General features: G+C 35.2%; 1 protein-coding gene across 6 annotated transcripts in view; it reads left to right on the top strand.

Annotated features, from left to right (window-relative positions):
* The window catches only part of LOC128240810 (epidermal growth factor receptor-like), a 159531-nt gene that overhangs the window by 124578 nt on the left and 21675 nt on the right, over window positions 1-13278 (top strand). For 5 of the 6 annotated variants that reach the window (XM_052957705.1, XM_052957704.1, XM_052957703.1 and 2 more), the window contains 10 exons: window positions 1672-1877; window positions 5476-5684; window positions 5984-6141; window positions 7813-8017; window positions 8255-8515; window positions 9020-9153; window positions 9582-9747; window positions 10425-10538; window positions 11654-11824; window positions 12871-12984. In XM_052957705.1, coding sequence (XP_052813665.1) covers window positions 1672-1877; window positions 5476-5684; window positions 5984-6141; window positions 7813-8017; window positions 8255-8515; window positions 9020-9153; window positions 9582-9747; window positions 10425-10538; window positions 11654-11824; window positions 12871-12984 — 1738 coding nt within the window. Of the gene's footprint in view, window positions 1-1671; window positions 1878-2297; window positions 2498-5475; window positions 5685-5983; window positions 6142-7812; window positions 8018-8254; window positions 8516-9019; window positions 9154-9581; window positions 9748-10424; window positions 10539-11653; window positions 11825-12870; window positions 12985-13278 lie in introns of all 6 variants that reach the window. The other variant, XM_052957707.1, reaches the window with a different exon arrangement.

Below are 13278 nucleotides of genomic sequence, written 5' to 3'. Positions count from 1 at the left end.
TTCCAGGGGGGCATGCCCCCGGACCCCCCTAGTGTGCGTTGACATTACGACGAGTGTCCCGGAATCGACCCAAGAAATTATCACATGTATGATAGTATAGTGCTTGAGGTTTACATAAATCAATTGTCTGTTTTTTCTCTAACTCTTCCCTGATATCTCTACTGTTTATTACTATGGACTTATTATTTATATCAAATTAACTGTTCATTATGCATTAATGTTAGTAACTTGTCTTCAAATCTAGAAGAGCTAAATTCTTTTAAATCATATGAACCATATTAGAAAAGGTCAATTTTGTTTAAATGCTACAGGTAAATTCCTTTTAACCAACAATGACTATTGCCCATCTTATACTGCAGTTTTGCTTAAATAGTTCAGCTCCAGATTTAAAATAATGAAATTGCAATTCCTACTATCCAGGAATGGATAGTTTTTGTAGCGATTTTGGTGCAAAATCTGGCGTCAACCTCTATCCATGAAAAGGTCTATAGAAATATTACATATTTAGATATGTTGATGAATGATTGAGTCAGAGTACATGCACAGTTTGTTCCACTCTTCTGCTCTCTGATATGTACACAAAAGACAAAAATAAAGTACTAAATGTTTTCACTCCCACAACTGACCTGAAAAATAGCCTGCCCCAAATTTGTATTTTGAACAGCCATTCTTTGAAGAAAATATCTTTGTATTAATAACGTTCTGTTAGTAATTTTGGGGGAAAAATATAAACAAAATAATTTCTTATCGACCCACACTGAATAAACCTGGGAGGGGAAACAAAGAATATTTTATGTCTGGCCATATGATTTGACATGTGCCAAAAAAAATTTCAATTTCTTACTTTTGCTCATTTCTGATGTAGGCTTTCAAATAATACCTTAAATGTAAAATCAGGTCGCAAATGCATGAATATTATACTCAGAAATATTTTTGATCAACCCTTGAACTCTGCTAGTTGTAATCTCTTCTTCCTTAACATTGTCTTTTTAATTGCATCATTGTTTTTTTCTCACACCAGACTCTGCACTTTGATTTTTGTTAGTTTGTTTTCATTCTGAATGACTTCCAATGAGCATTTATCAATTTTGTTTCTTAAAAAATGAACACTTTTAGTTAGAATGTAGAAAATGACATGCATCCTTTCAATCTATATTATTGTAATACACTGCAAGATTATTTTTTTTGACTGTCATAATAGTATTGACTTATAAATACTGACTTAAGGAGTTTGTAAGTTTATCTGACAAGAACACTATTTTACATTAAATATTGTTTTAAAAATCAACAACATATGAAAATAAAAAAGCAATCAGTACATGTGATACTATGTGAATGCAAAAAAACACTTGAACAAAACTTATTGAGATAGAAGGTCATGGTATTGTCTAAGCATCGTTAACTCAGAAACTGTATTGAAGATATACACATGAAACTTGATACACATGCTGCCTGAGACAATAGGCACATGGTACATAACTCTTGATAATTGTTCACTTAAGCCCTTTGTTCAACTGAAGAAATAAAACAGACAAGCATTGGGGTTCTCTCCGCAGCGCTCTTGTTAATATAATCTGTGTCATCTATAGAATATAATTTGCTTTTTTGAGTTATTTGATTTTTTTTCTCTTCAGCTATCATGTTTTGTTTATTTCTCTTCCCTCTGAACAGATCAACAAGCCATGCTTTAAATATTCTAAAAATGGACAGCATAGAATATGTGGGGCTTGTTTCCTTGAGGAATATACGTAATGGCGGCTCGTTGTTTGCACACAACAAAAACCTATGTTACCTTAGTGGCTTGGATATGAGTGAAATATACTTGACAGAAAAACAGAAGAGCAGAATGTTATTCAACAAGCCCCAAGAGGAATGTGGTAAGTTTGTGCCGAAAAAGATGCGGAAAAAAATTGTATCAGTGGCTGCCGAGAAACCGTTTCTATGGAAACCACTTTTACAACTTATTTTTTCTGATATATATGCTACTGATAAGGTTCCTTTGACATTGGGGTTCATTCTTCAGGTGTTGGAAAATGGTGTTAAGCATGTGAATTTTATTATTAACATTTACCAAACACATATGACACCAGAAGAAATGAAATTCCAGACAAAGAACCAATAAGCCAACAACAACATTTTGTTTTACCAGTTGGCCAAAAAAATTCTGTGACTACATTTTAATAATGGTATAAGATGGTTACTGAAATGTTGCTGTTGGCTTGGATAAAAACACTTGTTACAGTATATTTGCAGAAATTTTATCAACTGTATTTTTTCCCATTTTATTTCCGATTTAGGTCAACCTACGGACTCTCGATCATTCAAACGAGCATAGACTCTCTTGGTTTGACTTCTCTCAAACAAATAACTAACGGAGACGTTGGTTTAGCTCGGAATGCTAAGTTATGTTTCATACATGACTTAGATTTAAGTATAGTGTTTCGTGCACCAACACAGAAATTTAAGAAAATCGACAACCAGTTGCGAGATACTTGTGGTAAATATAAGGCAAACGGTGCCGGGGCACAAAAATTTAACGCCTATTTTTGAGTGGTTTTGTGTGCTAATTTTTTAATTTTCAGTGAGAACACTGTCTGAATTTTATTGATGATAAAATGGTTTTCAAAAATGCTGAAAAATTTACAATATCAAAGAATCATCTACTTCCAATTCATGTTTGTAACTTGTATCTTTAAGCTTTGAAATAAAGGCAGTGTTCCACATGTTTTCTAATATGTGTTTTTATTTCAAAACTCCTTTTATTTTCAAAATACATTTTGGGTTTTACCTGACAGATATTTTTACAAGTTGTTTCATCTTTAGTCATTTTTTGTCTTGTGAATTTGTCATTTTTTATCCAAAAGTTTTTATGACATTGTTCTTTAAAATAAATTACTGTATTCTTTTGACCCCGCATTATTTACTTCATCATTGTTCAAAATCATCATTTTATCCATTAATTGTCACTTGCCAATTATTTGCATTAAGTCATCATCATAAACATGATCAGAAGTATCAGACACCTCATCATCATCGTCACCCTCTTCATCATCCTATAATTATCATCATCATCATCATCATCATCATCATCATCATCATCATCATCATCATCATCATCATCATCATCTAATTATCATCCTCTAATTATCATCATCATTATCATCATCATTATTAACATCATCATCATCATCATCATCATCATCATCATCATCATCATCATCATCATCATCATCATCATCAAAATTATCAGCAAGATCACAATTTGATCATTTGACAAACTTTCATGTTACTCTTAGGTGATTTTATTTCTTTTGATGCAGTAAGAAAACACTTTATTAACACATTTTGTGCAGTGTGAAAATATTTGTCAGGTGTTTTTTTCTGCTGGCATGGTTTTTAATTTATTGTGGAAATTTTATTTTGTGGCTACAGCACATAGAAGGTCTAGTAAACTAGCCAAATAGCACAAATATATATTTATATGAAGCTAGATATTATATTTTGTTTCCAAAAGTGATAAATTTTTGTGACTCATTTCCATTATAGAGGCTGAGTGTTCCATATTTCATGACTCCTTTGTATATCCAAATGTTAGCCTTTTTGCTAGACAATTACTGAAATTGTTTTTAAAGGCATTTATGCATTTCCCTGCATCCTTCTAGGTATCAAAAGTTTACGGATTTTTGTAAAATATCACATATTTACAATTGCCTGATCTTTCCACCTAAATATCAGTAGTGTCATGCACTTTTAAGTTTGTATATGGTGTCCAAATGAATGACAATGTCCTATTGACAAAGTTGTGTTATTTATTTATTTGCAAAAAAATAATATGGGTACCCGGCACCTAGAGTATGTTCCTGATGCTTTTTGTCCGTTCCCTCACATAATTTCAATCTATCTCAGATAGATGCTAAAAATCCCCCACCCAAGCCATGTTGTTTTAACACTAACAGTCTTACCATGTGACTGTTTGGATGATTTGTCCACTCACAATTTCGCAAAACACTTTTGTTGCTGCCAATAAAAGTAACAGGATGACTGCAATAGATTTAAGTCAGTCATGTGTAAAAAGTCTCAAGGCTTTTGGTTAACCTTTTATTTTGGTATATAACTGTTTAAGGTGTTTCTTTTTCAGTTAATAAAACATCATTTATCTATGTGTGTTTTAGCGTGAAACCTTGAAAAACAAATCTTTACCTGAAGATCAAACAAGTTGGTTTCAAAATTTCAAATAGTTATTTCAAATTTATGTGACTTCCCTTTGGCCTTAAAATGGCCACAGGAATTTTTCAAAGGGTATTGACTTTTGAAAATTACACAGCAACTTTGTTAATTCATAAGGTATTATGGGTCTATTCCAATCATGCATGTAGAGCGTATTGAGTTATTGGATTTGCGAATGAAGGACACATAACTATGCCCTGGACATGTTCTGCATCCCAAGAGGCAAAGCTGGTGCGATTGGAGCAGTTGTTTTCATAGTAACCTTCAGTAGAAAGATATTGGGCATTCTCAATAGGCAACAGATCGGATTCATGGAATTCTAATTGGTTTTAATACAAAATAAAACATTAAGCATTGAACTTTCTTTAATTTGACTCTACGATTTTACTAAATAACTGTTTTGCAATACAGCATGCATGAATACTGGTAATACAATTGCCATTTTGATTACCTTTTTGAAGAAGGATCATTCCATTAGCTTAATAACTCCCCCTGGAGCGCTCTGTGCACAAGATTAGAATGAACCCTATACCTATTGGTTTCATGGTTTCATGCGTGTTATACCTTACTTCAAAAATATTGTAATCAACAATTCTGAAGTATATAAACTCTAAAGTGCCTCATTATTTGTTCATCGTCCAGACATCCTGTGTGACCAATATGCCTATATGACTTTATGTTTGATGTGTATAACATATTATCTGTTGTTTCTTATACTTTGCCAAGTATATGAATGAGTGTTCCTCATATAAAGAAGACTAATTCTGAACACATCTACAGCAGATGTTGTTCTTTATAAATTCAGTGCTTAAAGTTAAAATTGAATTATATTACAGATTTAAAAAGTAATGTTACTTTAAATGTATATATGCACATAAAATAATTAAATGTTTAAATGTGGATAAGGGTTGAGTGGCTAACTTTGGTTAATTTGGCATAGATAGTCGTTTTGTGTCTAATTCTACACACAATAACAAGGGAATAAGCACATTAGACAGTTTAATAATAGTCGGCATAACATTTGAAAACAAATTGTTGATGCTTTATTTGATAGATCATAATGAAGATAATGTAAAAATCATATTGACATAAAAATACAGTTGATATGTTTACGTCTCATTTGATTTTTTTAAATTATGGGATGTTTTTAGATACTAATCAGTGGATTGTTTGTCTGTTTCCTAGTAAAGATTGATATAAGTATGTTGAAATTTTGACTTATGTATATTTATATTTCAACTTGTATAGATGCTGAGGGCAAAACTTGCCATAGTGAATGCTCAAAGCACGGATGCTGGGGTCCTGGACCAGATAAATGTCTCAAGTGTAAAAACAAACGTGTGGAGACAACAAACCAGTGTGTCGCAAAGTGCACAGATGTTCCTATGTTGTATGAGGCAGAAAACAACACCTGTAGGGCATGCCATGAACAGTGTGCCGAAGGATGCTCTGGTCCTGTATGTATATTTTTATACGATTTTATTATCTCATTTGTTTTCAATGAAAAAAGTTCAGGTACTGTCCTTCACTTTTCATTGGCGTCGATGGCTTTTTTGTTGTCTTTGGCATCATGTGAACACAAATAAATGCTGGCTCTGTCCTCAAAATGCAATTGCTATTTTATGTTCAGTACACAAAATGCTTACCAAAATGTAAAGAATCTCCATTCAAGAAAACTCTTTATAATAATTGTTTGTTTGTTTTTCGTATCCTTTCAAGGCAGTTATTTGAATTTATTTTCCTATTCCTATTCCAGGGTGATGACCAATGTTTCCAGTGCCTGAAAGTAAAGGTGTTGGGCCTGAATAATACCGCTGTGTGTATGACAGAATGTCCTGTCCCCCTAGAACCTCCCTTCCTTTACCCTGATGAACAGAAAATATGCCGACAGTGTGACATGGCCTGTGCTGATGGGTATGTGTTCCGTTGCATATAATTTTGTTGTAAGGTGTAAGTAATGCTTATAATAGCTATGTATTAAAGAGGTTGTGAAACAATATTCCAACATTTTCCGTATGTGTACATGTAACTGTATATTAACATTAGACAATACCAATGTCCTGGGATCCAAAATTCACCAAATCTCATGGAGGTACTCCAGAACCACAAGTCAATATTTTTGTAAAATGTTAAATAGAAATCCTATGTCTGTGCATCTGTAAACAGTTTCTTGTAAACCTGATACAATCTTCAGTTTTGATTGTACCTCATTCAAACTAATACAGTTGTTAGATAGCAGCCAAACATGCCCATTCATGACTGAATTATGGACTTGCTGTAGCCTAAGCAAAAGTTTTTTCTAAGGGAGACAACTTTGTACAGGGTTATGTATTATTTTCTTTTGGAGAAAACTTTGCACAAAGAGTTGTATGTTATTGTATTTTTTTTGCCTTTGCCCTGTGTTAACCATATAGTACCAAAAAAGTAATGCCAGTAAAGCATATGCCATTGTGTGCCTCTTGTTTAATTTTTAAAGTTTAAAGCAGTTTTATAAATACACTTTCAAAATACTAAACTGAAGAATTTAAGAGCACTTATACACCATACATCATGTGAAATTCTTTATAAAACAGGCACATAAAAGCTCATTCCAACATGTAGAACAAAGACAAATCTCAAAAGGACTCCTGATTCCAAAAAGGGATTCCTGAGAAATACAATTAGTGTCTGCCTCTGTATAGGATCAGTGTCTGCCTCTGTATAGGATCAGTGTCTGCCTCTGTATACAATCAGTGTCTGCCTCTGTATACAATCAGTGTCTGCCTCTGTATAGGATCAGCGTCTGCCTCTGTATAGGATCAGCGTCTGCCTCTGTATAGGATCAGCGTCTGCCTCTGTATAGGATCAGTGTCTGCCTCTGTATAGGATCAGTGTCTGCCTCTGTATAGGATCAGTGTCTGCCTCTGTATAGGATCAGTGTCTGCCTCTGTATACAATCAGTGTCTGCCTCTGTATAGGATCAGTGTCTGCCTCTGTATACAATCAGTGTCTGCCTCTGTATAGGATCAGTGCCTGCCTCTGTATAGGATCAGTGTCTGCCTCTGTATACAATCAGTGTCTGCCTCTGTATAGGATCAGTGTCTGCCTCTGTATAGGATCAGTGTCTGCCTCTGTATAGGATCAGTGTCTGCCTCTGTATAGGATCAGTGTCTGCCTCTGTATAGGATCAAAATGAATGTAATATAGCATTGGTAGTGATGGCTGAATAGTAAGAATTCAGACTCTTGATCAGTGGATCAGAGGGTCCATGGTTCGATCTCCAATCAGAGTTTGTTGGTGATAAGTTCTGGATCAGTGGATCAGAGGGTCCATGGTTCGATCTCCAATCAGAGTTTGTTGATGATAAGTTGTGGTTCAGTGGATCAGAGGGTCAATTGCTCGATCCCCAACCAGAGTTTCATTGATTATTAGTTCTGTGTATCTCCTAGGAATGCTAAATTATTCTTAATCACATGTACATAGCAGGTTTAAAATCTGTACACATAATGTCTGTTTCTATGACAGTTCTTCCAAACTTAAGTTCCTTGTTTATCATTGTGATAAATAAATCTAACATGATTATTTTTACCTTAACCATTATTGCAGATGTACCGGTAATAAGACAATTGTTGGTTTCGGTGGGTGCATGACCTGTGACCTGGCTATAAATAGAACCATTGAACAGGACAGCAATGGTACAACAGAAAGTGAAGTGCTGTGTCTGAATAAAAGCCAGGTGTACTGTCCAGATGGCTACTTTGAAAAACAGTACCGTTCGAAGGTCCCAAATCATCCTTTAAATAAGAAACAGGTGAGTGAATTCTTTTGTTTGTATGCGTGGAATATTTAATTAAAGGTACTTAAATGATTATTGCATCTTTAGCATGTTGTCTGGCTGTCACATTTTTGCATTTGGGCAATAGGTTATCAGGAAAGTTCAGAAATATTGATTTTTTTTAGGGTATAAACAGGCACTTCAGACTTAACCTCTGGTATGATGTATGGTAACGTGTATTATGCTTAACTATGCTTGTTATCTATTGGTCAGGTATGTCAACCATGTGATCCGATGTGCCTCACATGTTCAACAGAGGGTGTGGCAAACTGCCCTGACTGTCGATATTACCGATATGAAAACCTCCGAAAATACTCCACATGTGTAGAATCCTGCCCCAAGTTTCACTACCCTGAGCAAAAAGACTGTTCTCCGTGCCATAATGAGTGCCTGAATTCCTGCACGGGACCCACATCTATGGACTGTGATAACTGCCGCAAATTCAAGATCATTACCAGTGTAGAAAATGGAACAGTGAGTATCACTTTAAGTTTGAATGATATTGCAAGTGATTGAGTGATTGCCGGATGATCAAATAATTGTCAATGGACGCCAAGCACAAACAAAATCAATTCTGACCATCGAAAATCGAATTATTCAAACTTTTTTTATTTTACAAACATACATTACAAATGTATGAAATAAACATCAAATATATCCAAGTTGGTGCTTTGAATTTAAGAAAGAAAATGGATTTTTTTTTATGTTCCTGATGAAATTGTTTTGGTGTGTGGAAGAATGCCTGGCAAGTATGTTGGAGAACATCCAACCAGCCTGCCCCATCTCATTGAGGTCAAATGGCTGGAGGTTCTTCTCAACAGATCAATATTATATCATAAAGAACACATAACTATTTTACAGTTTAAATGTGTGGAAGAGTGCCCAGCCAGCCTGCCCCATCTCATTGAGGTCAAATGGCTGGAGGTTCTTCTCAACAGATCAATATTATATCATAAAGAACATACAATTCTATTACAGTTTAAATGTGTGGAAGAGTGCCCAGCCAGCCTACCCTTCCTTGTGGATGATACAGACCCTGATAAGCCCACAATGACTGTGTGTGCCGCTGATGACCACCCAACTGTGCTGCTTAGGAAGGCAAAGAGCAAGGAGTAAGTAATTCTAAGCATAACTCACTTAAGTATCTTACTTAGTTTAGAAAAATTACTTAACTTAAATATGAGTTTATTAAACAAAAAGGAGTTTATCTTGTGGCCTTATTTTAGCAAGATATGACCTCAGAGGATTTTTCATTGTGTTAACTGTCAGTTGATATTGTAACTTCTGTCAGTGAATAAAGACATTCATTTTTCAAGAACCAACACATAACTATCTTTATTTGATGAAATAAACTAAACAGTATCTTCATTTGAAATAATCTTAAGATATCTTTATTTCATTGACTTATAGTATCCTTCTTTATTTTGGGAAACAATCTTATTCTTCTTTAATTCTTGAAATAAGTTTAGCCTTCTTTATTATCTAATGAAATAATCTTAGCTCTCTTTCTTTCATAAATAATCTTATCCTTATTTTTCAGAGAGGAGAGAAAAAAGATATTGTCCATAGCTATTCCGACAGTGGGTGGGGTATTGTTGCTAGGGTTACTGCTGACATTGTTTGGTTACTATTGGCGACAGAGGGAACGCGCCAAGGAAAACACAATGAAGCTGACAACTAAGATGATGGGTGTAGATGATACTGTGGTATGTTCTAGATTTCATTCTAAGTCTACTTTGAATTATACATATATAAAGTATATGGCCCAGTATGTACAGTCGAAATCTGTTGACTGGATTTCCCACAGATCGGCGAATATACTTCGAGCATCGTGTATATCAGGGCGAGCTGGAATGCTTACAAAGAGTTAAACAAAATCGGTCCTTTACATCCAGTTCGAACCAATAGGGAAATGAAGCCAAGAGATATCAAGCCAATAGATTTGGACTGTAATGTGCCCAGATATATTATAAGTATCAGTTGAACTTATGGGTACATAAGCCAATATTGCCAACATTGGCATTTAATGAATTTAGCCTTTTTGACGGATAATCCCAAAGTCTGATACTAGTGCTTGGCATAAAAAAATGTCAACAAGCCTTGCTACATATACAAAACATCCAGAATTTGAGCAAGCCCAGAAAGTGTTTTCGGGCTCGTGGTAATTTCGACATGTCCAACTGATTGGCATTATTAAATATCTAAACATGAAACAATAATGTCTTATGTCACTATTAGGATTGAATGTTTCTACGTTTGTATCTGCATCATTTCAATGCGTGTTATAATTTATTATAAGTAATGGATTATAGTCTTCCCTGAGTTATATTATTGCAATCATACATGAAGAAAATATTGTTTTACATTTAACATGTTATTTCAGCCACTAACACCAACTGATGCAAAGCCAGACTTGTCAAAACTGCGACTTATCAAGGAGTCTGAGCTGCGAAGGGGCGGAATTATTGGATCAGGGGCGTTCGGCACTGTGTACAAGGTTAGTAGGGATCTGGGGCATTTGGCACTGTGAACAAAGTTAGTAGTGATCTGGGGCTTTTGGCACTGTGAACAAAGTTAGTAGGGATCTGGAGCATTTGGCATTGCATAGGGGGCATTTTGCACTGTATACTAGGTTAGAAATGATCTGGGGCATTCGGCACTGTGAACAAAGTTAGTTGTGATCTGGGGCATTTGGCACTGTGAACAAAGTTAGTTGTGATCTGGGGCATTTGGCACTGTGAACAAAGTAAGAAATGATCTGGGGCATTTTGCACTGTGAACAAAGTTAGTAGTGATCTGGAGCATCTGGCAGTATGAACAAAGTTAGTAGTGATCTTGGGCATTTGGCAGTATGAACAAAGTTAGTAGGGATCTGGAGCATTTGGCACTGTGTAGGGGGCATTTTGCACTGTATACTAGGTTAGAATTAATATGGGGCATTTGGCACTGTATACAGGGTTAGAAAGGATCTGGGGCATTTGGCACTATGAACAAAGATTGTAGGGATCTGGGGCATTTGGCACCATGTATAAGATAAGTAGGGATCTTGGGCATTTGGCACTGTGAACAAAGTTAGTAGGGATCTGGGACATTTGGCACTGTGTATAAGATAAGTAGGGATCTTGTGCATTTGGCACTGTGTACACGAAAAGTAGGGATTTTGGGCAATTGGCACTGTGTACAAGATAAGTAGGGATTTGGGGCATTTGGCACAGTGTACAATGTTAGTAGGGATCTAGGGCATTTGGCACTTTGTTAGTAGGGGTCTTGGGAATTTGTCACTGTGTACAAAGTTTGTAGTGATCCGTTGTCATGGATTAAATCAGCAACCTCCTAAAATCAACAGCCAGATCACACTATCAACTCCAGAGTTATGACCCTTTTTTTTTTAGGAAGTCTCAGTCTGGAACTATTCATTCTGTTTTTGAATTATATTAGTATTGTTAACATTGTTTTATGCTGTATTCTGGGCTGGATGCCTTTATTTACAATAAAATTTAGTTGAGTTGAATTGGTAAATAGTACACATATATTCAATAAGTCTCACTTACTGTCATTGTGTACTGCTTGGTTGATATTTTTTTTATATTTCTGAAAAAAATCCATTTTCAGGGTTTCTACATCCCAGAAGGCGAAAATGTCAAAATACCCGTAGCGATCAAGGTTCTTCAGGATGGGACGTCACCCAATCAGAATCAAGAACTTTTGGAAGAGGCTCGTGTAATGGCTTCTGTCGAACATCCTTGTTGTATCAGAATTCTTGCTGTCTGTATGGCTTCTCAGGTATGAAATAAATATGTAATACATGATTGTATATGAGCCAAAGAAACTGGATATGTAAATATCATATACAACTTTATCAATTTCTGGCTTTAAAGGGGCTAGACACCAGATGCTCCCCAAAATCAGCAAATACAGTATTTCCTCAAAACAAGCTTAGAATTGTCAATGATAGCTAGTATGAGGCCGATATTACATCACTTCACATGGTATCAATGATAAATGCAACAATCTTGTTGCTGTCTCATCTGTGGTTTCCTGTTTAAAATAGCACATAATGTATTCCAAGTTTAAATCCTATCTGTTTATGGGTACAGATAAATATACGGGCGCTATTTTTAAACTTACTGGAATATACGTGATAGACGACCCTATGCGCAAAAACCGCGAATAAAGCATGACTTTGTGTTCAGTGTGTGTATATCACGTGATAAATTGCGTCATAAATGCTACGTCGGAAGGCAATATTTTGCTTCTAATGAAGACTTTAAACAAAGATAACTTCACTATTTCTTCACCATTTTAAATGAAACATAGCGCAGTCTATGCTGCTTACGGAGCCACGCCTTCGGTCTTTTACCAGAGTTTGATTGAGGGTTTAGTTTCTTAAAACACTTCGACAAACTATTTCACAATACAGCTGTCTGACGGAGCACTGTCAAAACACTATTTTGGAAACAGTTTTGTCGAAGTGTTTGATGAAACTAATCATCTTATCAAACTTCGGTAATACAAGGAAGGCGGGGCTATTTAAGCGGCATAGACTGCCCTTTGTTTTATTTAAAATGGTGTTGTAAAGGAAAAGTTATCTTTGATTTAAGTCTTCATTTTAAGCAAAATGTAGCCTTCCGACGTAGCATATATGACATAATTTATCAAGTGGTATACACACACTGGTGTTGTAAGCGATGTGATACAACAGTTACTTTTTTCTGGAGATTGTATCATTGTCTAGCCCTTTTAAACTTTGCGCAGTTAACCTAAATGTATACATTATGTACTATTCTTTTGATAAATGCAAATGATTCATTTCATTTTTCCGATTTCAGATGATGTTGATTACTCAGCTGATGCCCCTTGGCTGCTTGCTTGAATATATCAAGAAACACAAAGAAAATACTGGATCAAAATCCCTGTTGAATTGGTGCACACAGATTGCCAGGGTAGGTGGATGTGTAATACATGATCTTGAGATTATCATGTTTTTAAAGTGTCTTTTATATATCTAAGTTATATATGATTGCCAGTGAAGTGTTTTATTGCATAAAAAATAAGATTCCCAAGAGTAAAGTCATTAAACATTAAGTTTAAACTACTAATTAAGATTTCTGACATTGTAAACGGTCCAAATACGTTCGAGGTTGTTTTCAATGGAAAATGGCCAAGATGTTCAGAATGTATGCAAAATATGTTGGAATAGTTTTTTGGGTCAGTTAACCTATATAAATGTTCCATGG

Source organism: Mya arenaria, chromosome 7 (assembly GCF_026914265.1).
Source record: "Mya arenaria isolate MELC-2E11 chromosome 7, ASM2691426v1".
NCBI classification, from domain to species: Eukaryota; Metazoa; Mollusca; class Bivalvia; order Myida; family Myidae; genus Mya; species Mya arenaria.
This window is presented reverse-complemented; position numbering and strand designations above follow the sequence as displayed.